We start from the raw sequence: 26,312 nt of genomic DNA, 5'->3' as shown, positions 1-26,312 counted from the left end.
TAAACCTCACCCCCAACGCTTGATCCTCAAAGGTTCCCCAGTTAGCTGGGCTCCCCATGAAATCTTCCCCTTCCCTTTCTGGCAACTGTGTCAACATGACGCGAACACCCCCTCCTTGGGCTCACCTCCAGCTTGAAGGCCAGGGCGATCATGGGGTGGCTCCCGTCCCGGGCTGGGCTCATCACCACCTTCTTCACCTCGGCCCTGCACAGACGAGGCGGGCGGCAACGGTGGGAGTCTCAGGGAAGGGAACACAACATCCGGCGCTTGGCAACGATAACCTTTCAGAAGAGCAAGATGTGCAAACGGAGGAGTAGTTCTCAACACCTTGTCATAGCTCATTGGAAGCTGTTCTCACCAGTGGGGTTACTTACTGGAGAAAGTTGTGCCAAGGCAGGACCAAGGAACCAACTTGTCAGTGCCCCAAATACAATAATGTGCAGGGAGCAATAGTTTCAGGGATAAGTGAGCTTTAGAACAGAAGGGATGCGTTAAAAGGAGCCATGAAAAAAAAAAATACAAGTTTGTTCAGTTTGAAAGTACTAGCCGTAGGTCTGCTCCATTCCAGCCACGAAAGATGCTTTTTCACCGAAAAAAAAAAAATAAAACCCGAAATATGGAAAAAATTTTCGTTTTAGTGTTGCAGTGATTGATATACAGTAAAGCCCGCTTATATCGAACACGGATATATCGAATTATTGCCTATAGATGGTATTCGTTGAAAAGTTTAGCGGTCAATTTCTTCGCCTGGCAACACTGGAAACGGCCACAGACATGACCGATGCACCACGGACATGGACAAGTACCGCCATCCCGCGGAGCCCGACGTAACGAGTGACGGCGCACTCACACGATTGCATGGAGGAGAAGAGGGGTGCCTGATCTGCGGGCCGTGCGCACAACGTCGCCTAGCAACAGACGCTTGGCCACAGATATGGCGGCGCACACTTGGTTGCCTGCATGCATTCCACGTCATTGAATATCGGCCATATCGAACACTTGTGCAATTCTGGTAAAAATTACATGCATTTAAAACTTTTTATATCGAACGCGATTTTGCTAACAATGGATATATCGAACTCTTCCGCGCAAGATTTTTCGATCTCCTTAGACATGCGGCAGGCTTTCCCGCAATGGATCGGCGCGCAGCGGTGGCGCGGGTATCGCTTGCGACTCCCGCACGAGCTCGGGCGCGTCCAAACGGGCCGTGGCAGAGTGGACCAGCTCCACGCATGCATGCTGTTGGAGCCAAAAGCGCCACATTGGGCGCTGAGGGCTGCGGTGTCACCGAATTTCAAGTGCGCGCCACTCGCTGCGCCCACTTGCTCGGTTCACTGGGTTCGCCGTTATTCGCTTGTATCCATGCTTGTCTCCGCTCTGTCGAAGATGCCGAGGACTCCGTACCGCTTCCAAGCACGAGCGAAGCTGTCGCTGCCATGGCCCTGCTACGGCGATACTGCAGTGGCATTGAGGGCAGCGGTCTTGTGCTTGTCGACTGTTTGATGCCGTGGAGCAAGCAGCTACCAGCAACGCGTTGCGCTCCAAGAAGCAGGCTACACTCACGCAGTTCTTCCGCCGCAATAAATTATTGTTTTCTTTCGGAGAAAGTGTTGTATCAATAGTGAACTGCAGGGTGGTAAGAGCTTAGCGTTAGCTCGGGACTCCGTTGGCAAGATTGCTCTCATACAAGTTTTTTCGCTTCACTTTCTATATCGACTTTTTGCTATATCGAACTATTTTACAATCCCCGCGCTGTTCGATATAAGCGGGCTTGACTGTAATAAGGGCAGGAGGGATGCAGTAGAGGCCAGCATGAAAAGCATGGTCACGTTTGTGTTCACTGCCCATTAACACTCAAGTAATACAAAGGGAACCCAAGGGAAGGGCAACTGCAATCACCCAGTCATGTCTCTTGGCGGTGCCTTAGGTCGGCAACCGCCACTTACACAAACAACATCCTGTGACGTCATGGAGAAATCGCCTGGAAGGGGCTGGGGAGTCGCCAGTGCTTCGGCTGTTTTCCTTAACCTCTCCAATATCTCTTCGAAGCTTGTGATAAGATTGGCGTCACTTTTATCGGGAGGACAAAGCAGTTTTTTTTAGTGAGCAAAACTTGTGCTTTGCCCTTAAGTGCGAACTGCATTCTCAGGGGGGCGCAAGTGCAAGCAAGCAGACCACTCACGGGTCGCTCTCGTCGAGCGCGTAGTTGGCGACCTCGGAGGGGTTGGGCAGGTACTGCACCACGGCGTCCAGCAGGGGCTGCACGCCCTTGTTCTTCAGGGCTGTCCCCAACAGCACGGGGAAGAACTGACGCTTGAGGCACGCCCGACGGATGCCCGCCTGCAACGGTGGGGGGAGGGGGTCGTAGCTTACTATACATCGCCTGGAGGGCAGCGCACTGGCAGTGCGCCTGTGAACTCTGGACTGAAGCTTCAGTTTGAGTTTAGTTGGTTGCATGACATATCGGCAAAAACAGTGCAGGGACTGTTGCCTACAGCGCTGTGTGGACATCGTTTCAGTGCGCAGCACTTTAGCAGCGACAGCAATGTCTGCGTACCTAACTGAGCGCACGAACGAGACAGCAAAGGCACAACGAAAACAGAGGAGGAGCGTCTGGCAAAAGTGTGAGAGGGAGGGCGGCATGCACTGCTATGGCGTCATCTCCCAGCGCGTTGCCACGGCTCAGCATGCCTCCCTGCCTCACAATTTCGCTCAGCATGTCTCACTGCCTCACAGCGCCTCACACTTTCGCCATGCATCGCCGGCACGGAGCAACCTCCCCCTCACACTTTCATGGACGCTCCTCCTCTGTTTGTGGCTCATCCGAACCATGTGACATTTGCGCGGGAGGTTCAAACATGATTTACAACATCATGCTCAACAGCGGCGACACGCTGCGAGATAACGGCAGAGTAGCGCACGCCACCGTGCGTTCGCTGATCACGCAGTCACTTCCCGAGATGCAGCAGATATGCGCCGTGACCAAGAAGACTGCACTTCGCACTCCACACAAATTTCACATTAGGAAGTGTCGCAATCTTTTTTTTTCTTTTTCCTTTCACCTTTTCTTCGTTATTTCTTTTTCATTTCCAATTAATTTCATTGTTTTAACTTTTTTCAGGAATGCGCCATCATTTGTTTTTTATTCTATACATTGCAGACTGCAATAAATACCGTATTTACTCGCATCTACCCGTATTTACCCGCATTTACTCCTGTAATGCTTGCAGCCCAATGCGAGCTCCCAAAACTTGGATTTTTTGTTTCCTTGCATAATCCTCGCCCCCTCCCCAAAATTGCAACGGCGACAGTTATCTGCTCGCAAAACCCGCATCATGCACGCGCTTGCCATTACTCCATTCGGTGGAGAGCACGGTTTAAACAAGCGTGCCAAGCACAAGGCAGCCAAGCGCTATCTCTCAAACGCTACTCCCACTGTCGCTGAGCCTGTTTTTCATGCACGCTACTCAGCGACATTCGCGCAGCCCTCGGTTGTCCTTTCATTGGAGGAGCAGCATTCGAGAGCTCACTTTCCGCCATTTTAAGAAGTTTTTCGTCTCTTTGTTCTGCGGTGGTTTCGGTGCCGCTTCACCGTGGAACGGTACACCAGTTATACAGCCGCTTTCAAGCTGAAAGCTATCGAATACGCTATAGTGTGCGGCAACCGCGCTGCAAGCAGGCCCTTCGGCGTCTACTTGTTTAGCGCGTGCGCTACTGGAGATTGGCGCACGAGGAACTAAAGGCGACCAACAAGAAGCGAGCTAGCTGTCATTCCAGGTGGCTTAACTTCCATGCTCCAGCCTTTGAACGAGTCTCTGAACAAGCCGTTCGAAGACTGTACGCAGACTGGATTGCGAGCATGCTCTGACGCCGGCCGGCGAGATAAGGAGACCATCGGTGGAGATGCTGTGCAGCTGGATATCAGAATTGTGGGGAATGATCGCCGCAGACGTTGTCGTCAAGAGCTTCAAGAAGCTGGGCACATTGAATGCCCTGGATGCGACTGGAGACCACTTGGTGTGGGGTGGAGATGAGGCCCCTGAAGCCGACGTGGAATCCGGAGGTGAAAACGAGGCAGTGACCAGCGATATTGTCAGCACTGACCCGGACTAGGACCATTCCCACTTGGGTCCCCCACTACCACACGTGGGATGGTGAAGTAGGGCAGCGGCTGGCCGCAACAAATAAAGTTTTGTGTTTCGTGCCAATGTCCACCTTGTACTTTTGTTACGAAGGCAAGTCCTGCTTGTAAATGTCTCGGTTATGTATAATGCCCATTCATATTTTAATTAAGCTCGCTTTTAACACACGAAAATTTTTTCCCGCATAATTACCGTACCCCCTAACTTTACTTTTCTGGAAAAAAAGTGCGAGGATTATGGGAGTAAACACAATATGCACCGTTGTTAGCCAGCACCTCTACTTTCCTCTCTTTTTCATTCCCGTCTCTCTCTTCAGTGACAAACTTAGTAACGGGAAGATAGCAATGGGGCACAGTCAAGCTCTTCCTCAGGCATTTTACAAAAAAGCAAAATGCTACGAATTGAGTGCACCCCAACCAACGCTTCTCCTTTCCATGGAAAAAACCAAATCCCCTCTGAAACAACACCCTGGACCACATCCGTCTTCCCAAGGGGTCATTGGATGCTGCGCAGAGACGTGTCGCACCTTCTACTAAGCTTTCTTCAGGAGACGGAACTAGCGAACTCATGGTGAAAGGACCATAACATAGACTAATTAGGAGGAGCTTGGGCGGAGCAATTGCCGACATATCCAGCCAGGCCAACCCCACCTGATCCCGCACAACAACCACCACCACCACCACCAATGCGTATGTAACACTAGAGCTACTTTTTTTTTACTTGCACTGGCTGCACTCGTACAATCAGTGCAGCACAAATTCATTTTTTTTTAAATTATAGCTCCAGTAGCAACTCTGAACTAGTGTGCATGACACTGCACCCATCTGCACCAGTTCAGGTAAGAAAAAAATGTGTGTATTGGCTGCTCATTCGAATTTCAGTTTGGAATGTAGAACACACGCCTGCTGTTACGTGACACAATAGAACTAACAGGGCATGCAGCACGGTCAAGCATTCACAGGTACACTGACTCCAGTGTAAAACTGAATGCTTTCTTTTGCGAGGACAGTAGAAATAAAGGCACACCGCCATCAATCGCTGCAATCAATTTCATCCTCAACGGGCAACTGATGGCATCACTCGACACAACTTTCCTCCCCCTTTTTTAGCAAGCATACCTCACTGCCTGCCCTTCCGTGTCCTATACCACATAGCAAAGAAGAGAGCTTGGCAAACAATGCCAGTGAAGAGTAGCAAGCATAAAAGTTTGTACGTGTCAATGTAATACCCTGAAATTATTACTCTCGGTCACGTCATAAGCCACATTATGAGCTGGGCCAGCTACGAGGCACAGTGAAACCCTGGCTGCATGCCCCCTACATATGCATTGATCCAGTTCCCAAGATGGATCACAAAACCTTCCATAGAAACAATGCACTGAAGGGAAACACAAGTTGCTCTAGATTGATACATTAGGTCACCAAGCACACAAATATACCACTCTTACGTGTAGATTTTCTAAGATAAGGTAGGAAATAGCAAAGACGTGAAAACAGGCCCCGCCCACACTGCCCATAGGGAGGCGAAGCTAAAGTTTGCCGGGCGAGGGAAGCGCTGCCCTCTCCCCTCCGGGGGAGTACGCGGCGGCGGCCACCGCTTTGGCACGTGCTTTTTCCGCTGCGCGCGTGCTGCATTTTTCGCGCAAGGAAGAGGGCTGGATAAAATTTTTCTTTGACTTATGAAACCATACACGTCAGCACGTGTCCAGCAAGTTCGGTTTAAATGTAGAGTAGTTACTGAGTTAATTTTTGTCGACGTTTGTCTTGTCATCTGCTACAGACGCGCCGCCTGCTTCCCGCCGCTCGACCGGCAGACTGCCCCGACGATTTTAAGGGGGGAACGCGTTGTTCAGCGGTCGTCGGTTGCTCTTTTCTTCTGCAACGCGACAGCTGTTCAGCTTGTCACAGCGTACTTTTCTCTTGTTTGTTACTCCCTTCGCGTGCTCACGCTTCGGACATCCAGACTTTCTGGACTGCAGAAACACTGAAGCTTGCAAGAAATGTAAAATAAACGTGATTGATCATGGTTAATAGGTTATTTCTTACTCTTGAAACAATCAGCTGCATCTTATAAAAACGCATTAGAAAGGCACAATCAGCTGCATCTTATAAAAACGCATTAGAAAGGCACACGCTAATTAAGGGGTGCGCTGACAGCGCCGCATTTCCATTTTACTTGTCCTTGAAGAAATTTTCGTTCGCAATGTTTGTCACCCGCTTGGAGTACAAGTATGGGTTAGCGTGACAGTTCGCGGAAACAACAGAACAGCTTGTGGCGTATAACTTTTAATTACTATAATATACAGAATTCGGTGTATACCTGTTTTAATTACCAGTATTTCTAAATGTGGGAAAAAAGCGAACAACGCAGCAATCCCGTCCAGAACACAAGTCACAATGACAAGACGGACCAGAGCTACTACAGCCAGGTAAATCGCTACAAACTTTTTTTTTTCCCCCATGCAAAATGTCAACCTTATGTGTTATATATGGACGATATCGAATGGCACCAGCTAAACAACTCTGAAGTTCATTTATTATAGCGGAAAACAATCATTAGCAGCATGCATTAAAAAAAGTGTAGAGGGGAGGACTCGTTAGAACACTAGTTCGCATTTTCAAAGCCGGGTAATGTAAACTGAAAGCACACAGATACAAACAAAAATGTGTCAACTTATTTCACCTTTCGAACCGCAGTGATCCATGCTTACCGTCTATCCTTTTGGTGAGCTTTCGCGGGGAATATGCAGAATTTAACGAATGGATCCTCTTCTTTCGCCTTTTTACTGTCGTGGCAGCTGACCATGCAACAATATGGGGGGTTTGCTTCGCTTTCAGTTTCATCTTTTCGTTTCGGGCTAGTGAGGAGTGTTCCCGCCGCTCTTTGTACGTGCTGGCTTAAGTGGCTCGCGCAGCCGGCGGTCGCTTTGTTTGCATTCGTGAGTAGGAGGCTGGATGCCTCAGGCGGTGCGGTAGACAGCGCGAGCTGCACGTGCACTTACCAGACGCAGAGGAGCGGGCCGGGGGGCGTCTGCTTAGGGCGCTGAAAAGCCGTTCACCAGATGCAGTCGTTTCGCGATGACTGAGGTGGTTAGACCAGCCAAGGGTCGCCCACAAGAGCCCTCTTTATCCCGTGAAACCGCCGGGGCGCTCGGCCGTTCGACTGGTGCGTAGCAGACGACAAGACAAGCACCGGCAAAAATGGACCCAGTAGCTACTCTACGTGTAAACCGAACTTGCTGGACACATGCTAACATGTATGCTTTCATAAGTCGAAAGAAAATTTTACCGGCACCTTACCGCAGCGCGATAAATGCAGCACGCGCACAGCGAAAAAAGCACGTGCCGAAGCGGCGGCAGCCACCGCGTACTCCCCCCGAGGGGAGAGTGCAGCGCCACCCGGCGATCGTTCCGGAGCCTATACCGCGCAATTTACACCGGAAGTGGTTAAAACTGCGTGACAAACGCTTTAACAATACGCCCTCACAGGTTTATAAAAACTTAGCTGGAACTTTTGTACTGTCGTGCTTAAATATCGGACAACAAAAAGAAAGCTAGAAACAATATGATGGGAGCCCAGCCGATAAATTACGCAACGACCCCAAACGCCGACAAGATCGTTTCGGTTTTAGTGCAATACCTGGTGCAATATTTGCCCAGATAATTGTGTGACCCTTGTACAGTACTGGAGGCAAGCCACTTAAACGCAGAATGCATAAGCACAGGAATGGTTACTTTGGAGAAAGTCGGTATTTTCAACGTCTGGCGTATGCAACGTCTTCCCTGGTTGCTGCTGAATGGCACTACTCGTCCACACTTGCGGCGGTACTGCTCTGCGAGGAGGCGTTGGTGCAAAACCAACCTCAAAAGGACAACGTGCTTTTCTTCAATGAATAGTCACCTTTTATCACGAGTCAAATGATGAAGGAGCATTTTGCTTAGTGGTCTGGAGCAGTGAAGGATGTGGGAGTTCAAGAAAGCACGACTGATTTGACCAAAACTGATGAAACTGCTTGGTACGTGGTAGCGTTGTATTCGGTTGCTTCTAAACTGCTTTAAATCACCACTGCCTTGCTTGCTTCCGGTTTATCATATCGCTTCCTATGATTAATCTTCCCAGTTCATTTGCAATATCCAAAACAATGCTGCACAACTTTGCGGCAAGGGCAGCAGGTTGCCACTGCTTTCTTGCTAGCACTCCAGTATATGTGCCGCATTTTTTGGTACGCTTTGTGTCAGAAATCGGCACTGGCGACAGCCGACCTGAAAAGAAGAGCTGTAAGTAATGGCCTCCCGAGCAAGGTTTCTAAAGTTGCCAGCTACATAGACCGTGCATTGCCGCCTGTTCCACGTTTCAATGTCAGTTCTGTCAGCACTTCCAAAGGGCCCCTAGAGCCCCTTCACTTTAAGTTATACATCACACATGAGTGGCCTACCCGCACTGATTCGCGCCACGCTCTCCACCAGACACCCTCCAAATTCTTGCAGTCAATTCAAACTGAACTGCCTTGCGTCAAGTTGCTCTCGTCATGTTTGGTGCACTCCTCCTGCAGATTGACAATTCCGAATTGCTGAAAGCCACTCCTACCACCGTGTGCCTCACGGAGCTGTTTGCAGTTATGGCACGGGAAACATACCCCACGATTTGATGTGGGAAAAAACCACTTGCCATGAGCTGTTCCTCTGAGGGCGTCTGCTCGTTCAGGTACAGCTCCCCAAGGGCCTCGTCTGCATTTGACGCGTGCTCTGGGCAGAAAAACACGAGCCGCAGGAACAAGGGGTGAGCAAGAGCCTCGGGTCGGACACAGAACGAGAATAGTCTCAGTTCCCCGTGTCACATCACTAGCCCTTTCACGGTCACAGCCGCACAGGTACAGTGGCAGGAATACGTCCAGCAGGGGTGATGCGGTAAAGCTCCAACCCCGTTTTTACACCAAAGACTTGTGTCATCAGAGGTACAGCATCCCTGGTTGTGTGTTCCTGCGTGTTGATGTCTGTGAACCAGCTCCTGCCCTGTGAGGTTTGTTGGCAATTTACTTGCTCGAACTTTATCTAACCCAAAAGGTAGCTGTTGGTCCCAGTTGCCCTTTTGAGTGATTCCAGTCAAACTATACAACCGGAAACACAGCCCCAAGCATCCCAAGTGGGGAGGGAAGTCGCGACAGGCTTCCAACAGGACTGGTCGGTCAACCATTCATTCGGAAGTTATTTCACCACCTAGCTAGCTCCACTCAAACCTGGAACCCTCCATTCGCTGGTCACAGGCTGCCTTTGCACAATAGTCAGACAATTTGATAAGAAAATCAAATCTGTCAGATTGGGGACATTCCTCGAGGAAGATAAGGGCTAAGATTGCAGCAAGCTTCCTCTTCTTCTCAGTCTCAGGTGCCCAAAAAGGTGGGCAAGCTTAATGGGGGACACTGGTCCTAAAACAACAACTTTTAATTTTCAAGCAAAATTTATGAAACTTGTCAGTCTTGCTGCTTTGTACCCCCCTGATTTCAATCAAATTAGTTCCCAGGATGATTAGAGATAATTAGCCATTTTAGGTCAAACAATAGACAAAACAGTGTTGCTGGTCGTAAAGCTGTAAGCTTTATATTTTCCAATACTATGAACCCTGGTGAGTGCAAGTTTTTTGATGCATCGCTTGAAACTAATTTTACAGCTCATTAAACTTCGGTGTTTGAAATGGGCACTCAAAATGGTTCCTTGCCACTGGTGCCACCATAGTTTAATAAGCTGTAAACTTAGTTCCAAACAATGCATCAAAAAACTGCTTCGCTTACTGCACTCACCAGGGTTCATAGTACCATTGGAAAATATAAAGATTACAGCTTTATGACCAGCAACACTGTTTTGTCTATTTTTGACCCAAAAAAAATAATTATCTCTAATTATCCTGGGAACTAATTTGATTGAAATCAGTGGGTAGAAAGCAGCAAGACTGACAAGTTTCACAAATTTTACTTGAAAATTAAAAGAAGTTCTTTTAAGACCAGTGTCCCCCTTAAATTAGGTGAACTAAACGAGACAAGACCACGAGCCCACTTCTAAAGCGCACTCACCAATGAGCTCGTGCCGCCGTTCTTCCATCTCGGTGCGCATCTCAGCCGGCGGATCTTCATAGCACACCTCCTCCCTGTAACCACAGGGGAGACACAAGAATGCAAGGGGGGGGGGAGAGGGTTGGACTAGGCCATTATCGTGGCCATCAAAACCACCCAGCAACACAAAAATGGGACAGGGAACGTGGGACAAGCAAATAGTGGACAGCCTGGCTTTGCTTGGCTCACACGAAACCGTAAACATGGCACCAGGTGAACAATATAACATAGAATACGATGCAATATACAATGCAATGTGCAATACAATGCAATACAATGCAATGCAATACAATATACAATACAAGCAAATACAATGCTTGTACTTAAGTATGAGCACCTGAAGTGTACCACTTTTCAGAGTTCTCTCACTTGTTTCCCTCTGTCCTGCAAGTACCTTTTTTCTTGGGGCTTGTGAACTGCAATTCTGATTACTAATAGCAAAAATTGATCTTTTACCTTAGTTATGCTTTTCAAGACCAGTGTCTCCCCTTAATTCTTTCGCTACCGCGCCTATTCAAAATCGATCAATTTGATCGATACTTTGGGACCGCCTTTTCATAGCATTCCAGGCGTTGCTCGAACAAGTAAAGCTGTTTGGAGTTAAATCAAAAAATGGGCTTTCAAAATCAGTTTTGTTTTCGTTTTTGCAACGAAAACGTGATTTTTGACAGGCATTTGAATCACCCGGGTGTGGAAAAGGGGCGTGGTCATTGCGCGTCACTGCTACCAACGAAGAATGCGTGCCACTCGTAATTACTCTGCACCAGCATTTGTTTTTTGCCATCAGGGCGTGAATGGTGAACCAGCAAACGATTTTCAATCGTCAGGTTCGCGCCCTGACAGTAATGATCCCAGAAATCGGCTGAAAATGTCAAGCAGTGCCGGTTTGCAAAGCTACTTTATGATTTTAGGCAGTTTTATTGCCTTTAAAAGGCTTCCTTTTTGTGAGTTTCGAGAGTAACAATTCAGTATAACCTATTTTAAATCCATTCTAGTCTCTGAGCACGAGAAAGCTCAGAATCTCACTAGCGCCGTCTGGTCACGGCAGCCACCTTGGTGTTCATTTTGTCAAAACCGAAACTTGCATGAATAAACACGGCTGTAACCAATTATTTACGCTGCAATCGACCGTCTCATGTGCCATTCCATGATTAGTGGGCTGGAAGGCAGCCATAGCAGCAAAAAAAACGTAACATGAAAATTTCGTGACAGGACTGTGCAGATGACTTAGTTCCCTTTAGAGTGTGCCACAAAGCCTGCATGAACGCATAGTACAATGAGGACCTATTACTAGCATTAAAATAACAAAACTGATTTCCCGTCCCCAAGACGTTGGCAACAATTTAACATTGGTCACACATTTGGGGGCCGAGGCCAATGTTATCATGTGGTAAACCGAGCAGCAACAGAGGAAAGCAAAGGGGAGGGTAGCTGGCAGACAAAGCCAAGCGAGTAACACTGACCCATGCTCCCCGCGACAGTAGATGGCTCGCCGGTGGATCAGGTCGACGACCCCCTTGTGGTTCCCCTCCAGTCCGATGGGCAGCTGCAGCAGGGCTGCATTGTACTGGAGCTTGGACCTGCACACACCAGAAGAGGACGGCTTGGCTGCTGCTGCTGCTGGACAGGCTCACTGTTATGTCGCCTTGTATTTTAGGAGCAACAGTTGTTGCGGCACGCCGTCTACTTTACGTGTTTGTCAAGGAACCCCCAGCAGCAGGTTTCCCACATACGCCGCATCTAAAAGTATCCCACTCTGCCCTGCTCTTGCAGGAATTTTGCAGCGAAGCTGTTAGCCTCTCGGTCGGAAAATTTCCTGTCGTAAGCAAAAAAACCCAGGCAGGACTGAGCAGTTCTCACCCAAGACACCGAGCGCATGCGACAGGCTAGGCAGGACCCAGCATTTGCTGCCAGAAAAGCCGAGCGCAACGTTTCTTTGCAATCAGGCATACAACATAAAGCTCTGTGTTTGTTTAAAAAAGAACGACAAAACAAGCATTGAAACCACATGATGGATGATAGGGTGCCTGTGAATAATGGGAAACCCCCACCCCATCTCGTGTTCCTGGTAAAAATGAGGTTTGCCACTGCTCTCGAAAAGGGAGGTTGACATTATTTGAGGGCGAGCGCATGAGTCAGGCTTTGCTGCCGCAGAAGCCGAGCATAAGTGACAAAACCACCTCGACGAAGAGGAACATTTCCTAGCCTCCTCAATCAGCATGTGCAGTTGTTTACAACAGTTTCGCTGGACATCCACTTTACCAGAGCGGGATGGCGGCCATTTTTAATCTCTACCAGAAATTGGCCCATTAACTGTTTGCCGAGAAGCTAAAAAATGTTCCCATTTTGTCGGAACTACCAGTTCAATGCTTTCAACCGAAACAGCACGGTGATGTGAAAGAAACAGTTGAAGGGACTTTTCTCCCCATAGTTTGTAGATTTCTTTAAAACCTGTACCAACAAAACGTCCATGCAGTTTGCACGAAACCAGCTGCACAAACTAAGCTTAAAGGAGTACTGACATGAAATTTCAAAATTCAGGTAACTATGTAAAAAGCTTCCTTTGTATAGAAAGATAGCCCCTCAGAAGTGTAAACCATAACTGTTCAGTAGAACATATTTTAAATCAATTTTAATCTTTGCGTGCAAGAAAAAGCTCATCCGTGCCATCGAACCAGAGCCTTCTATACAACTCTGCATCGAACAAGGTCATGACGCCATCTGTGCTTCGACCTAAACGGCCGACGTCAGGGCTCCCGTGACATATCGAGGCGGCCGCGGTGCTGTTGGCACGCACTTTTCCGCCTTGTGCATCACGTCAGTTTTTGGGACTGACGTGACGAGCGACTACGGCCGGTCGAGCCGGTCTGCTACGCGCGCGCGAATAAATGGAGCTGTAAGTAATTATTTATGCTGCATTCGGCAATCCAATGTGCCATTCTATGATTAGCGAGCTCATAGGCACCTATATCTGTGAAAAAAACGGAACACAAAAATTTTGTGTCAGTACTCCTTTAATAAGAGATTTCTACTCCTTACTGAAAGCGCTATATTTTATCACTGTCAAGAGCATTTTCAGAGTGCACAAACATGTTTGTGCAGGCAGCGCAGAGGCACAGCAGTGGCAGCGTCGGGCACAAGCACCCTAACCCCACCTGAGCTGGCCCAGCACCTTGAGTGGGTTGGCGCCCATGCGGTCCAGCTTGTTGATGAAGGCCACACAGGGCACCGAGTAGCGCCGCATCTGGCGGCACACCGTCAGCGTCTGCGACTGCACCCCGCCCACCTGCGCAATAGGGGAAGGGGGAAGGGGAAGAAGAACTACATCGTTGGAGGAGTCTCGCCTAACTCTATCCGTCACTGCTGAAGATTAACACTCCGGTCAGTCGAAACACTCGAGTCCTTTCTTGTTGTTGTTCAAACAAACATTCCCCCCAACAAAACGGTAAAACAAGTGATGCACGAGAGAAGCATAAATCCCGGGTCATCTCCACTAACGTGAAACCTGGGGAGGGGCAAAGCATGCGGTGTGGAAGTGTATTCTTGGTGCCTTGGCGTTTTTGCCAACGGAGACGAAACGGTTAGGGGGTACAGGTATACAGCTTTGCTGTAAAAGTCTCGTGTCTTTGAGGCACGAAGCTCTCTAGTGCGAGGTGTAAACGAGTGTCCCCGTGTTTTTTTAGCACACGTACATTCTAGGTCGAGGCTTAAGCGAATTTCCCGGTGTTTTCGTACCGTGACTACATGAGACAAACGACACTTACGACGACGACAGGAGCCACCAACAGCCCCAGCCCCTAAGGGGCTTCGCCCCTAAAGCATTCTTGCCCCACCATCACACCCTAACCTGGTCCCCTTCTCAATGCCACCAACATGCTCTGTAAATAGCTCATTTAAAGGGACCCTGCCGCACTTACCATCGACTATTCAAAATGAATTTTCGATAAACTTTATTGTCTGAGCATTCTCCTTCCACAAGAATTATGAAAATCTGTATCACTAGAGTTATGCCAGATTTAAAATCGCACATAATCGTTCCCTCTCAACTTGACCCCCAAGTACACGACGAACGCTGTGCACTCTCCCGGAGAGCGGGAGGCTCATGATGTTCTCTTTGGCGGACTATAACATATCACAGGCCAGGTAGTTTTCTCTTTTTCTCCGCAACATGGAGTAGTCTGTTTCCGGTTTGATGCGGGGCACGGCAGGCATTGGTGCCTTCTTGCACGTGTGCGCTCAGGCTGGTAGAGAGTTTTTGGAGCAATAAACGCTTGTTATCAAGCGGTATAGTTGAAAGGGAGTGTATTTAGTTTGTCACTACCACTCTGCACACACTTGAAACACACAAAAAAAAACACCAAAACTGTACGTACAGGTTCAGGCATAGAAGAGGTCAATGCACAGCACCAATGATGGGGGATCATCACTGGAAGTGCGAGAAATAAACATTAACGCTGACCAGCACAGGCCAGTAGGACAGCCACCACTTTAAAGCAGTGCATAATGAGGAAAACTGAAGAGAGCACGATTGGTTTTCCCACACTTTTCGCGGAGATTTGCGAGCTTACCACTTCAAGTGCCTGTGTAATAAGTGTGTGGCCTAGGTATTCCTGGCAGTGCAATCTAAACATCGTGCACATTTATTTGCATTGCTCAAAGAGTGCTGCAGGGTCCCTTTAAGTGCTGTTGCCAGCACCTAGTGTGGATGGCTATAAGAGAGCGTTCCCTTGATCTTGCTAGCTGCAGGCTGTGCCCAGGTGTAAGAGAAGAACATATTACAGTGCTCACCACATGCCAAGATTACTCTGGCCAGATCAAACATGTCCTCGATGTAACTGCACGTTTTTCAAGAGGAAATCCATCCTTTTCAAACTCAGTAGGATTCAGTTCATCGAAAGTGGACTATGAACGTTGATTCGTTTGACTTCTTTTAGATGCGACGCTCAGAGCATCTCTTGTCAGCGGCCCTGTCCTTCCTGCGTGCGTCCGTTGTTGTCCGCGGCATGCGTCCGTTGTTGTCCGCGGCGTGCGTCCGTTGTCCGCAGCCACTCTCCCGCTCTCCTCTCTGATAGCGAACACTCTCTCGCGAGGGGCATTGGATTGGATTTGATTGGATTCGATTGGCTTGGCTTGGCTTGGATTGGATTAAAGTGGATTGTGTTGGATTGTGTTGCGTCATAGCCGCGGCAGACGCACTGGCGCCGGCGCGTCCCCAGGTGAGAGCGTGTGCGGCCCAGCGCGCTCTCACTCCGCCGGTGGGCGGCGCTGCGCGCTGCGCGCGGTGCTGCGCATGTGCAGTACTCTCTCTTTCCACGGTTTCCTCTCGTTCGGGCGCGCTGCGCATATATAGTGCCTAGAATATAACCGGTGTGCCGCTCTCCGGCGGCCTTTCAGTCGATGGTTGCTCTCCGCTTGCGCTTGAACCCCCTCAGTGTAGCATCACACCAGGGTTCCCGTGAGGGGAGGTGGGCGTAATTTTTTTCCCTCTCCTCTTTATTTTTTGGCTCATTTAGGTGCACAAGTTTGGCTTGCTATTTAGTACTGAAATGTACTCCATTTAATACTCCATCATAGTGACAATCCTCTAAGCAGAAGGGCCAAGCAAAAACTTGTTCCCGGCCATGGGCCACTCAGCAAGAGAAGCAGCATAAAACACCCACCGCACAGAGGACGAGGACGGCGCCGTCGAGCACACGCAGGGCGCGCTCCACCTCAATGGTGAAGTCGACGTGGCCGGGCGTGTCGATGATGTTGATGGCCGTGGGGCCCCAGTAGACCTGGGTGGCCGCCGACTGGATCGTGATGCCCCGCTGCCGCTCCAGCTCCATCGAGTCCATCACCGCGCCCACCTGGTCCTTGCCCTTCACCTGGGTAGAGGAGAGGTGGCGGTGGTGGTGGCCCAAAAAATGGCTCATGCCCACTTAGGGGGATTGGCCAAGAAGAGTACTTTTTCCATTGTAATCAATCATACGATGCAAAATAGTGGAGCGGAAGAAAGAATTTAGTGGGGCAGTAGAAGCTGGATGCATCGTTCTCTTTCTTGTGCCATCTCACCACGTCTTGGCAGGCATAATAATCACAGAGGGTAGCATAATTAACAAAAATCTGTACATACCTGTTCGACTACTGATCTCAATGCACTTGTTCGTACCAGGAAATTGAAGAAAGGTAACTAATAAAACAGGCATCCGCACTTTCCCAATACAAACACACCTTAAAACCAGTAGCTCGAAGAGTTAGCAGACTTGATTATTTGCATCACTGCGTTACTGATGTTTTTCCAGTGGCCCCTTCCGCCGAGAACGGAGGAGCGTCAAGCCCGGTTTGGCCCGGTATGCAATTGCTTTAAACTATGGTATAAAAGGAATATATGTGACTGTGTAAACTCAAGCACACACAAAATATGTTTTTGTAGCTTTCTGATGTTGTTACGCTCGTAAAAAATTGCCTAAATCAAGGGCGGTCTAGTACATCACCGATTAGTTTAAGAAATAGCTGTTGCACTCCGATACCATCGATGCCCCCAAAAACCCCATCTCAGGGGCCCTTTAACCCATGAACCTGCTGAAGCTATTAACCTTTTGAGGGTTTTTGCCGTACGTGTACTGCGGCGGTTTTCCGTCCTGCAAGGTCTTTGCCGTACGGGTACGATTTCGAGCATCCGTTTGAAATTTCGCGCCATATTAACGATGCATGCTTCCTGGGAGGTGCTGCCACCTCCTGGGACTTACAAGAAGTGTTTGAAATTTGATTGTGCTGCCGTCTTGCAGTGAAAAACAGAACTCTCTAGCTTCTGCGCGTTACGGCGCCTGTACGTGTCAACACGTTTCATGGTTTCAGTTTCGCCACGTGATCGCAACGGAGGCGCGCGAAACTTGATCGGCGCTTGCTATCAGGGGCGGCGGAAGTTGATTTCGATCTATATTCGTGCTACTCTTATCTTGTTTATTACCCATGATCACTAGGTATTCTTGCTCTCCTTGCTTAGAACTGAAGTAACCTACTCGGAGACTCCGTTGCGGGAGCGGCAGCAGCTGATTTCTATCTATATTGGCGCTACTATTAGCTTGTTTATCACCGGCGCGCACGAGTTATTCTCGCTCTCCTCGTTTACTGAGTTGCCTTCGAGTTCTTCAGATGCACGGCAAAGCGGCGATATGGGCCAACGAACTGCGCGTTCTGATGACACCGACAGCAATGACTCTTCTGACTCTGAGTTTGCTCCTTTCACCGAGTCTGAATCGGAAGATAGTCTTTCTTCGGAAGAAGACAGCTCATCTTCGGACATGCGCTTTATGTGTGCAGACTGCGATAAGGCACTGTGCGTAGACCCGTGTTTCAAGGAATACCACACTCCGAAATACTATTGAACATTTTTCAGTTCTAAGTGATGCTGACACCAAAATACTGTTCCTGATAATTTTTTATCATTTAATCTAGACTTTAGACATTTTGTTCATTCCAAATCCTCAATACTAATTTGGCCACTAGGGAAAGTTTTTTTCAAAAAAATTCGACCCTCAAAGGGTTAATAGAAGCAAAGGACAAAGAACGTGCTTATCTGGGACAAAATTCTGAGTTGCGTCCATTTCAAAAGCATGTACCGTATTTTTGGGTGTAAAGTCAGACCAAAAATGAGAAAATTTCAGTGGCAAAGTAGGGGGTGCAGACAATACGTGCGGTTTTTCCTGTAGTGCAGCTTCACTGCAATGCGTGTTGTGCTGTGAAGCTCTTATGCGGTAACACTGACTAAGCCTTCCATGGCAGTGATTGCGCAAACATTACAAGGACAAGGAAGAAAAGGCAAGGACGAGCACACTCTAACAACTAACTGTATTTTATTGGTGAAATGGGACTTTCACCTTCCAGTCAGTGTATTCTACTTGCTAAATATACGCTTTGTCTGTCTACGTATTATGCGATGTGTTGCTTGAGCAGTAGCTTTGGTGCAGGCTTTCCTGTATCAAATGTGAAGGCAATACGCGAGGATTTTTTTTTTCTTTTCCGGCGGGCTGAAAGTGGGGGTGCAGATTATATGCAGGGGCGGGTTATACGCGCAAAAATACGGTATTCTGAGCAATAATGAGAGAGAAGCAGCAGTGCAGGCCCGCACAGCCGCTGTCAAAGCGGACACCTCCGAAAAAGGAAATGACTTTGAAAGGGAGTTAGGCCTTGCAGTCTTATGGCACACACACAAGGTGCCTTCTCCACAAGCTCTGAACCACGCAGCCCCGACCGCCAGGACCGAACTGGAGACACTTACCTCGTGCATCTGGTCGATGCGCCCCGTGTAGAAGAGGAGCCGCTCGGTGAGCGTGGTCTTGCCCGAGTCAATGTGCGCCGAGATGCCGATGTTGCGGATGTGCTCCACATCCTTGTGCTGCGCCTGCAAAGAGTTTGCGGTGAGAGTTTATTCGTGACAGTTCTGGACAGCACTGATGCCAAGATGGCGCTTGATTGATTGACTGACTGATTTATTCATTTACTTATTTCTTCAAAGTACCTTACAGGCCCAGCAGGGCATTGGGTAAGGGGGGCAAGAAGAGCAGACAATCAAAAAATAATAAGGCAAGTTATACCAAAACTACGTATATAATACAGCAACAAGTCAGTGAAAAAAGAGAAAAAGAACATGATAACAGCAAGCAAGAGTGGCAAGAAAATAAGTACAAGCAATAATAACATCTATTGGGGTAGCTGCAACCGAAAAAAAAAAAAAAGAGAAAAAGGAAAACATCATGGTGCTCACAGAACAAAACGATAGCATTCCTGTTTGGTGGTTTTTACATGGAAAAATGCTTGTGCAGGTGATTGCGGAATGTTTCTGGGTTAATCAGCGATGCAATATTATCAGGGAGATCGTTCCAAAACCGGATAGCACGTGGGAGAGCAGATAAATTGAAAGAGTTTGTGGTGCCGTAGATTCTGGTGAAGCTGCGTTGATTGAATAATCTGCATGATGTGGAAAGAGGTCTTACAGTGGGTAATTGATTGGCTGATTGATTGACTGACTGATTGATTGATTGTAGTGTGAGCTGTGTTGATTGAATAATTTGCATGATGTGAAAAGAGGGCTTACAGTGAGTAATTGATTGCCTGTAATTGATTGGCTGATTGATTGATTGATTGATTGATTGATTGATTGATTGATTGATTGATTGATTGATTGATTGATTGATTGATTGATTGATTGATTGATTGATTGATTGATTGATTGATTGATTGATTGATTGATTGATTGATTGATTGATTGATTGATTGATTGTTTAACTGACTGTAGTGTTTAAAACACTGAAGCTACACCATGCTGTGAGGGGTGCTCCAGTGAAGGGCTCCGGATTAATTCAGACCTGAGGAACTACCAGTGGACCCATGGAAGTAATGTATATGAACAACGGATATTTCGGACAAAATAAAGCCAAAAGTTTGATTTTCCGGACAAAATTTTCCATGACAGAGCCACGGTGAAACTCCACGACGACATCATTTCGAATCCTAAGCCACCTGGCTAGCTTCGGATTGGATGGGGATTGGCTTGACTCCCGAACGGGTAACCAACATTGATCTTGGAGGCCATAATTATGCATGTAGTCCGCGGCGGAAGCAATATCGAAAGCTGGAGGCGGGTCATACGTGGCCAGTTTATTTTTACACACCACTTTTTTTAGGAACCAGGTGACGCTCCCTCATAAGCAACACTATCATCAGGTTTGTCTTGAACCATTCGCAACTTCTTCAGTCATATTTAAATGAAATGAAGTTTCCCAGGCCAGAGGCGGCCCCCCCACTGAGCCCAACCATCAATGCCTGAAGCTCATCTTAATAAAGTTATCACTTACTAATTCTTGCGACTTGCAGGTTTTTCGGACTGCTCTTTTATTCAGACTATTTTTCGTTCCCTTCTAGGTCTGAAAAATCAGTCGGCTACAGTAATTTTATTCCCGGCACCACAATTCATTGATACAGATACAATCGTTTTCAGATCTAAGTGTTCATTAGTTGCATCCAAACACAACTCAAAAAGACAAAGTGGCAAGCGGGATGTTATGTCTTACATCGGACGTTAAAGTGCACTTAATCACCCAGATTGATACATAGTACAAATGCCCCGCAAATGTAAATTGTAGCCCAGAGCCGGGTGACACTCTTGTGCCATTCCATTGTGGGCATTGTGCCACATTGCCCACTCAGTGCAGATTTTAGTGCAGTTACTTTGTGGTTCACGTGGTTCACTGCAGCCAAAGTGGAGCCAAACATCTTCCCCAAGAAAATGGGGGGACACCAGGACCAATGTCCAAGAATGGGGACATGTGGTCCCGTTAAGTTTGAGCACTCTTTACGTCACATCCTCTGGACGCATGCCCACAACCATGGCAACACCTTGTAATGCGATAACCGGAAATGTTCATGTACCAAAGCAGTAGAAGAAGAAAGCAACAAAAATTAAACAAGGCACATCGCCCACAGATGGGTATGTGCCACCAGGAAAGAGTTTGTGTAAGAGTAGAAGAGGAGGAGGAGGACGTTGGCACACTGAGAAGACACCTGGCCAATCTCCCTTTGTGGGTATGTGCTAAAAAATTTGAAAGACCGCTGGAGCACGGGGTGCACTTGGAAAAAATGGCTGCGGCTTAGCTCAGCTCTTTTCAGTGCAGCGTAGAGATCTGGCACGCAATTTGCCACTACCAGTCTACAACATCGCCTGGTGGGAAACTTCCACTCTATGGAGTCTATGCCTGACATAGTTCTACCACGCAACACTGTGAGCCTGTTCTTTTTTTCTTCCCTCACACATTTCTCATTCCGTGAACTGATGTGAACTGCAAGTGTACTCTTTAGTATTTTAGCACGGAGTGTTTCGTCTCATCTATTTTTTCCTTCATCGTCATGCTCATCTCCGGATCCCATTTCCACATAAATGCCTTTCTACTGCTTCATGAAGACCTGCATCGCTTCTCGTCTTTAATGATCATGTGTGCGCGTCTCGTCAATTAAGCCCTAGCTGCACCAATGAACATCACAACCTGCAAAAGTATCCTAGCACTACCATAGCGGCAGGCCACTTCAAAAAGACGCAAAAAGAAAATAATGAACAGAGTGCCAAGCCCCTGTGATAACACTAAAACACAGTGCACGTGACCTAAAGTAGCTACCAGGAATGGTAATTGTGGGCCACAAACAGTTGATTCACACGTTTTCAGATTATATTGCAATCACGGGCTAAAAAAATGCATACAACATGCCGCTACGCTATAGCCCACTCCGCAATGTGCTGGCGGCACACCTGCCAGGACTGACAGAGAACACCACTGCTGACAAACTGTTCCTTACAAGCTAATGCATGCAGAATCTTTTAGTTCAACCAACCACATCATAATTAGTGAGTGCACTGCACCCATTGCAGGGACTTCCTATCACTCCACTCCCGACTTAATCGCATGGTAAGATTTCGTGAGACTACTCGAGAGAGCACACATGAGCAGCCACTGAGCAAAGTTATTGCACAAAGACACGCGAGGAAGTAAACAGTAAAAAAAAAAAAAAAAAAAACGGGAACAAGATCTATACTCATTTGCATGCTGTTACATCCTCCATAAACACCTGACAGAACAGGCATGTACTGACTTGCACATCTCTGAGCCAACCTCGAACGAAAGCTAAACTACAGTTTTTTCCCTTACCCTGCCCATGTCGCAAGAGCACCTTTGGAAGGGAAAAATATAGCCTGTATTCAATAGCGAGGCATGCATGCAGGCAACCATGTGAGTGCGCCGTCACTGGTTACGTCGGGCTCCGCGGGATGGCGGTACTTGCCCGTGCTAAGCGCACGATGTGGGTTGGACATTACAAGCTCCAGCCCGCCGAACGCAAAGTAATGCCTCGACTCCAATGTGAGTGCGGTTAACAAAAACTCTGTTGACACCACCGTTGAGAATCGGGTTGAAATGGAGCAGACGATGCACGTCGGCGTTCTTTTTTTCTTCGGCGTGTGGCCGCAGTGGCACAAGCGGCGCCATGTCCGTTGCCATTTCAGTGTTGCCAAGTGAATAAATTGACCACTCAACTTTTCAAAGAATACCACGCATACACCAACGCAGCCATAAGGCTAGCGACGCTCAAAGCCACTTCCTCTGCGACATTTTTCAACTGCACTAGCTCACTTCTGTTCACAAATATGTGCAGGTTAGGTGGACTTGTAACCAGTGCAGCAGAAATTCTTCCCTAAGAGCCTTCTGTAGGCTAGACACTTACCGCTTGGCTGTTGGTTGCCAGAACCTGCGCAAAAAAAAAGAGCATAAATTAGCCTTGTTACAAAAGCTAAACGTAGCCTAAATGCACCAGTATCTAGCACAGCCTGTAAGTTAGCACATATAACGTTCAAAAGATAGCCAAAAAGACCTGAAGCCTTGGAGTCTGATAAAAAAGCAGGTTTCTTTGCCTGAGAGGCCAGTCTTAAATGCTCAACTGACAATTTCAACACCCGTCAAAATGTTCTTTAACTAAAATGAGAAGACACTACAGCAATATAATACCGCATCTAAAACTTTTTCAGTGACGCAACACTGTCTTAATTACTTGTGTATGCAAAGCTTTAAATGGCCATGAAGACAAGAACAAGACACAGATTCATTTTATTCAAAACATTTAGCGTTTTATAGTGGCTCCAACGCTTGTCCAGCAGCAAACAATACTTCATTCACTGAGAAATTGAATATTCCAAGCCAAAATTTTAATTTCCCCGCTAAATTGTGTTTCATGGCATGAGCGATGACGTACTCAGGAAATGCATCTAAAACAAACATGAGCATGTTGACTAAGGCTGCTGCATAGGGGGAAACATCTAAATTGTTGCCTTGTTTAACACCTGCTTTCGCAGATGGTGGGACGATCTGCTCAATGGTTGCTGTCCACACTTGCTCTGCTTCTGACTGGACTTGTATCTGGCTTACTTTTGTTACTGTCGATAGTAATGCTTTGAGAAAAATTGGGTGTGCTTGACAGAGTCACGTTAGTGGCAACGTCACTTATGCCAGTTAGCCAGTGCCGTGTCAGACAAGCCCAATGCGCCCAACAGCTGTGCAGCTTTGGCTGGCATACTGCGCACCATATGCACCAATGCTTCTAGGTTTACAAGTTCGTCCGTAACTTCCATTGGTTAGTTACCCCACCATTCTTATTGCGATCAAAAGGATGGGAACTAAATTTAGGCACAAATAGCTCGTTCTACAAGCTTGTAATCACAGTTGAAATGTGCAATGAATTTTGCCAGCCTCAGCCAATCACACAGCTGCTCATATGACGTCATAGGTTCTAGTACAGCAACGCAGCTAGGGTGTCGCATGCCTATTCTCTGTTTTCCTCATTATACAGTTTATTTTAGTGAAGCTTGCGTTAAAAGTGGAGTCAGTGTTATTCTGACGAGGCTATCTTCCGAATGAACCAAACTTGCATTTTGTCATCATGGCCCCTTTAAGCCAAGGTAGACTCCTTCGCCTGACAGGCGAAACTTAAATACTCGATGGCCAATTTCAAAATCTGTCGAAATGTTCTTTGACTAAAATGAGAAGACACCACAGGAATATAATACCGCATCTAAAACTTTCTCAGTGACGCGATACTATCTTCATCACTTGTTAATACGAAGCTTTAAGACAAGAATCACAACGAGGACAGGTAGTGGCTATCCAATGCTGCAGGTCAGAACAGCACAAAACAAATAATCCGAGAGTTCAGCATCTCCTTAGGAGAGGGAACCGGCAAGGGTCTCGCAAGCGCCGTGAAAACTCCACTAGCCCGATTCACAATTCACGGTGAGAATAGTCCATCTTGACTCTTAGCCAGTGGGCCAAACCACCCACTAACTAGCCACTAGGGTCTCTGCTAATTATTTAGCGACTACTCCTTGCTGTAGCTCACATTTACTCTTGTGTAATCAGCAGTTAATAACCTGTCTAGTCAGTGAGAGGTAGCTGTTGGGCCAGTTCAGTAAAAATCAAGGCAGGCTGCTCGCACCACGAGTTGTAAAGCGGGCGCGACACTTGGTTGCCGGTGTAGTGGGATATTTGGCAACGCTCTCTAAAGATCCCGGCCCGCTTCATTCATTCATTCGTTGCCGTGTCTGGACGGGCCAAGGTCATTGCGAAACCTGGATCACTAAGTGCAATAATGCGCTCGACAGCCACACTTTATTCGCTCATTCGATCCAAATCGGGCCAAAGGTCCGTCGCGCGGCGGCATAAGTAATCGCTGCCGCAGAGAATCATCAGAGAGCGGCTTACCCGACTCTGCTGGATGCACCTGAGGATCTCGCTGTGCATGCTCCAGGTTCCCCGAAGGGCGCGGTGAGCTCTCCAGATCCCCATACTGTGACTAACGTTTACCTGCCTAGCCCGTACACGTTGCGCGTCTATTAACAAACCACGCCGCTCAAACGCGAACGTCCAGTCAATGCACAGTTGCGAGCAGCATGAAACCACATGGCGGCGGCCATGGAGGGTTGCGGATAGCGGTGGCTTGGCTTGCAACGGATTGGCGGATGGGAAAATAATAACGGTTTGCAATAAAAAAACCAATGAAAACTTATTCCACGGAGTAACAATGCTAGACACACAAAAATACACTGCAAAGCCATTTAAAGTACAAAATATGCAATGTTTTCAGAAGAGCCCCCTGTTCTGTGCCTATGGCCGCACCGGGTTTTTGTGCGATGGCCTTCATTTACTCTATAGAAAAGCCTACCAGGTGTGTGTGTTCTGTGATTTTAAAGCGAAGCTTTCTATACGTCACTGATGGCGATCGTCCAGTCACCAGAAAGCGCTGCAGGAAAGCCAACTTTCACACAATGGGTTTCGCAAAACGATGATGATGATAAGCAAAGGCACGTTAGAGTGTACTAGAATAGGCACGTCAAGCGCCTCAAGAAAAAAAACGCTTACCGTAGTTGGAATCCAACGAGAGTCCCTCGCGTTATTAAGTCAAAGTCTGTCCGATTATGCCACTCCGACACGATTTAAGCAGTCTGCGAAGCCTCCTTGATCTCCATCCCATCACAATTGGAGCGAATGAATCCCTCACAAGAAAGCCCAGCATTTCAACCACCGTTGTCATTAGACGAAGGGGCGTCCGCACTTAGTTTACTCTGCCTCCGCGAACAAAAATTCATGACATTCCTGACTACCTTCCGGATATACAGTTAAACCTGGAAGAAACGAACCTCTATGTAACGAATTTCTGGATTTAACAAAGTTTTTCAATTCCCCCATTGCCAGCACTATTGAAACCAATGCATTTGCGACCTCTATGCAACGGAGGCATGGCTGTGGGATAACCTTGATGTAGCGAATCCGCAACGCTGATGAGCCAATGTTTTTTGCACTTTTCTGAAAAATCTGCGGAATATATGCACTAATTTAGCGAACTTTGCCTGCACTGCAGACTACCGTGCGTTTCCATTGTGAGTGTGGTGTCCATTAGGTGCTAGGCCCGCCTGTCGGTGTGTAAGCGTGCGTCGCCGCGGCTTTCTGAGGTGCAGGTTCATCGGTGACGAGTTCTGCTGTCAGAAAATGAAGTTTAGTCTTTTCAAGACAAGCTCATCACAATTTCAAGAGCCTTCTCAGTCTGCAAGAAAGATGATCGTTGTCGTCCGGTACAAGTATTCCAGCTAGCACCCTCTCAAAAAGTTTGAGTGCGGTAAAGAGCATCAAGTTTGCGAAAAGGTGCCCTTTCAGCATACGTTTGGTCCTTGAAATTGGTTAAGGCACCGAAGAGTGTAAAAAGGCAAAATTGATACTTAACTTACGTTTGCGAATACAGGGGTAAGTGACCTTGATTCTTTGGAGTGTCGTGTACTGCATAACTTCGTGGAAAAGCAGAATGCACAATGCACGCATTTTTTTCACCGTGAATAAATTCTTAAAGGGAGAGTTGACTATCCACGATGTCTAGCATTTTGATTTAGTTTCTGCTTCCTTTATGGGAGCCTTAACTCGAAAGCTCCATGTAACGAAAAATTGCGAAATTTTATCAACTTCGCTACATCCAGGTTTAACTGTAGCTCAAACTCG

General features: G+C 47.6%; 1 protein-coding gene across 1 annotated transcript in view; it reads right to left on the bottom strand.

Annotated features, from left to right (window-relative positions):
* LOC144173103 (elongation factor G, mitochondrial-like) overlaps nt 1-24,745 on the bottom strand; it is a 52,703-nt gene extending 27,958 nt beyond the window's left edge. Inside the window, exons 1-10 of the mRNA XM_077701613.1 lie at nt 24,528-24,745; nt 22,501-22,524; nt 18,512-18,634; nt 15,909-16,115; nt 13,404-13,534; nt 11,712-11,828; nt 10,210-10,283; nt 8,811-8,887; nt 2,183-2,340; nt 126-204 (exon numbers count right to left, since the gene is read on the bottom strand). Of these exons, the coding sequence (XP_077557739.1) occupies nt 126-204; nt 2,183-2,340; nt 8,811-8,887; nt 10,210-10,283; nt 11,712-11,828; nt 13,404-13,534; nt 15,909-16,115; nt 18,512-18,634; nt 22,501-22,524; nt 24,528-24,611 (1,074 nt within the window). The 5' untranslated portion in view covers nt 24,612-24,745. The remainder of the gene's footprint in view (nt 1-125; nt 205-2,182; nt 2,341-8,810; nt 8,888-10,209; nt 10,284-11,711; nt 11,829-13,403; nt 13,535-15,908; nt 16,116-18,511; nt 18,635-22,500; nt 22,525-24,527) is intronic.
* Nucleotides 24,746-26,312: the final 1,567 nt, after the last annotated feature.

The sequence above is a fragment of the Haemaphysalis longicornis genome, unplaced genomic scaffold (assembly GCF_048455015.1).
Source record: "Haemaphysalis longicornis isolate Haplotype H1 unplaced genomic scaffold, Haemaphysalis longicornis Haplotype H1 scaffold_29, whole genome shotgun sequence".
Classification (NCBI taxonomy): Eukaryota; Metazoa; Arthropoda; class Arachnida; order Ixodida; family Ixodidae; genus Haemaphysalis; species Haemaphysalis longicornis.
The sequence above is the reverse complement of the archived record's forward strand: the minus strand, read 5'-3'. Positions and strand labels throughout refer to the sequence as shown.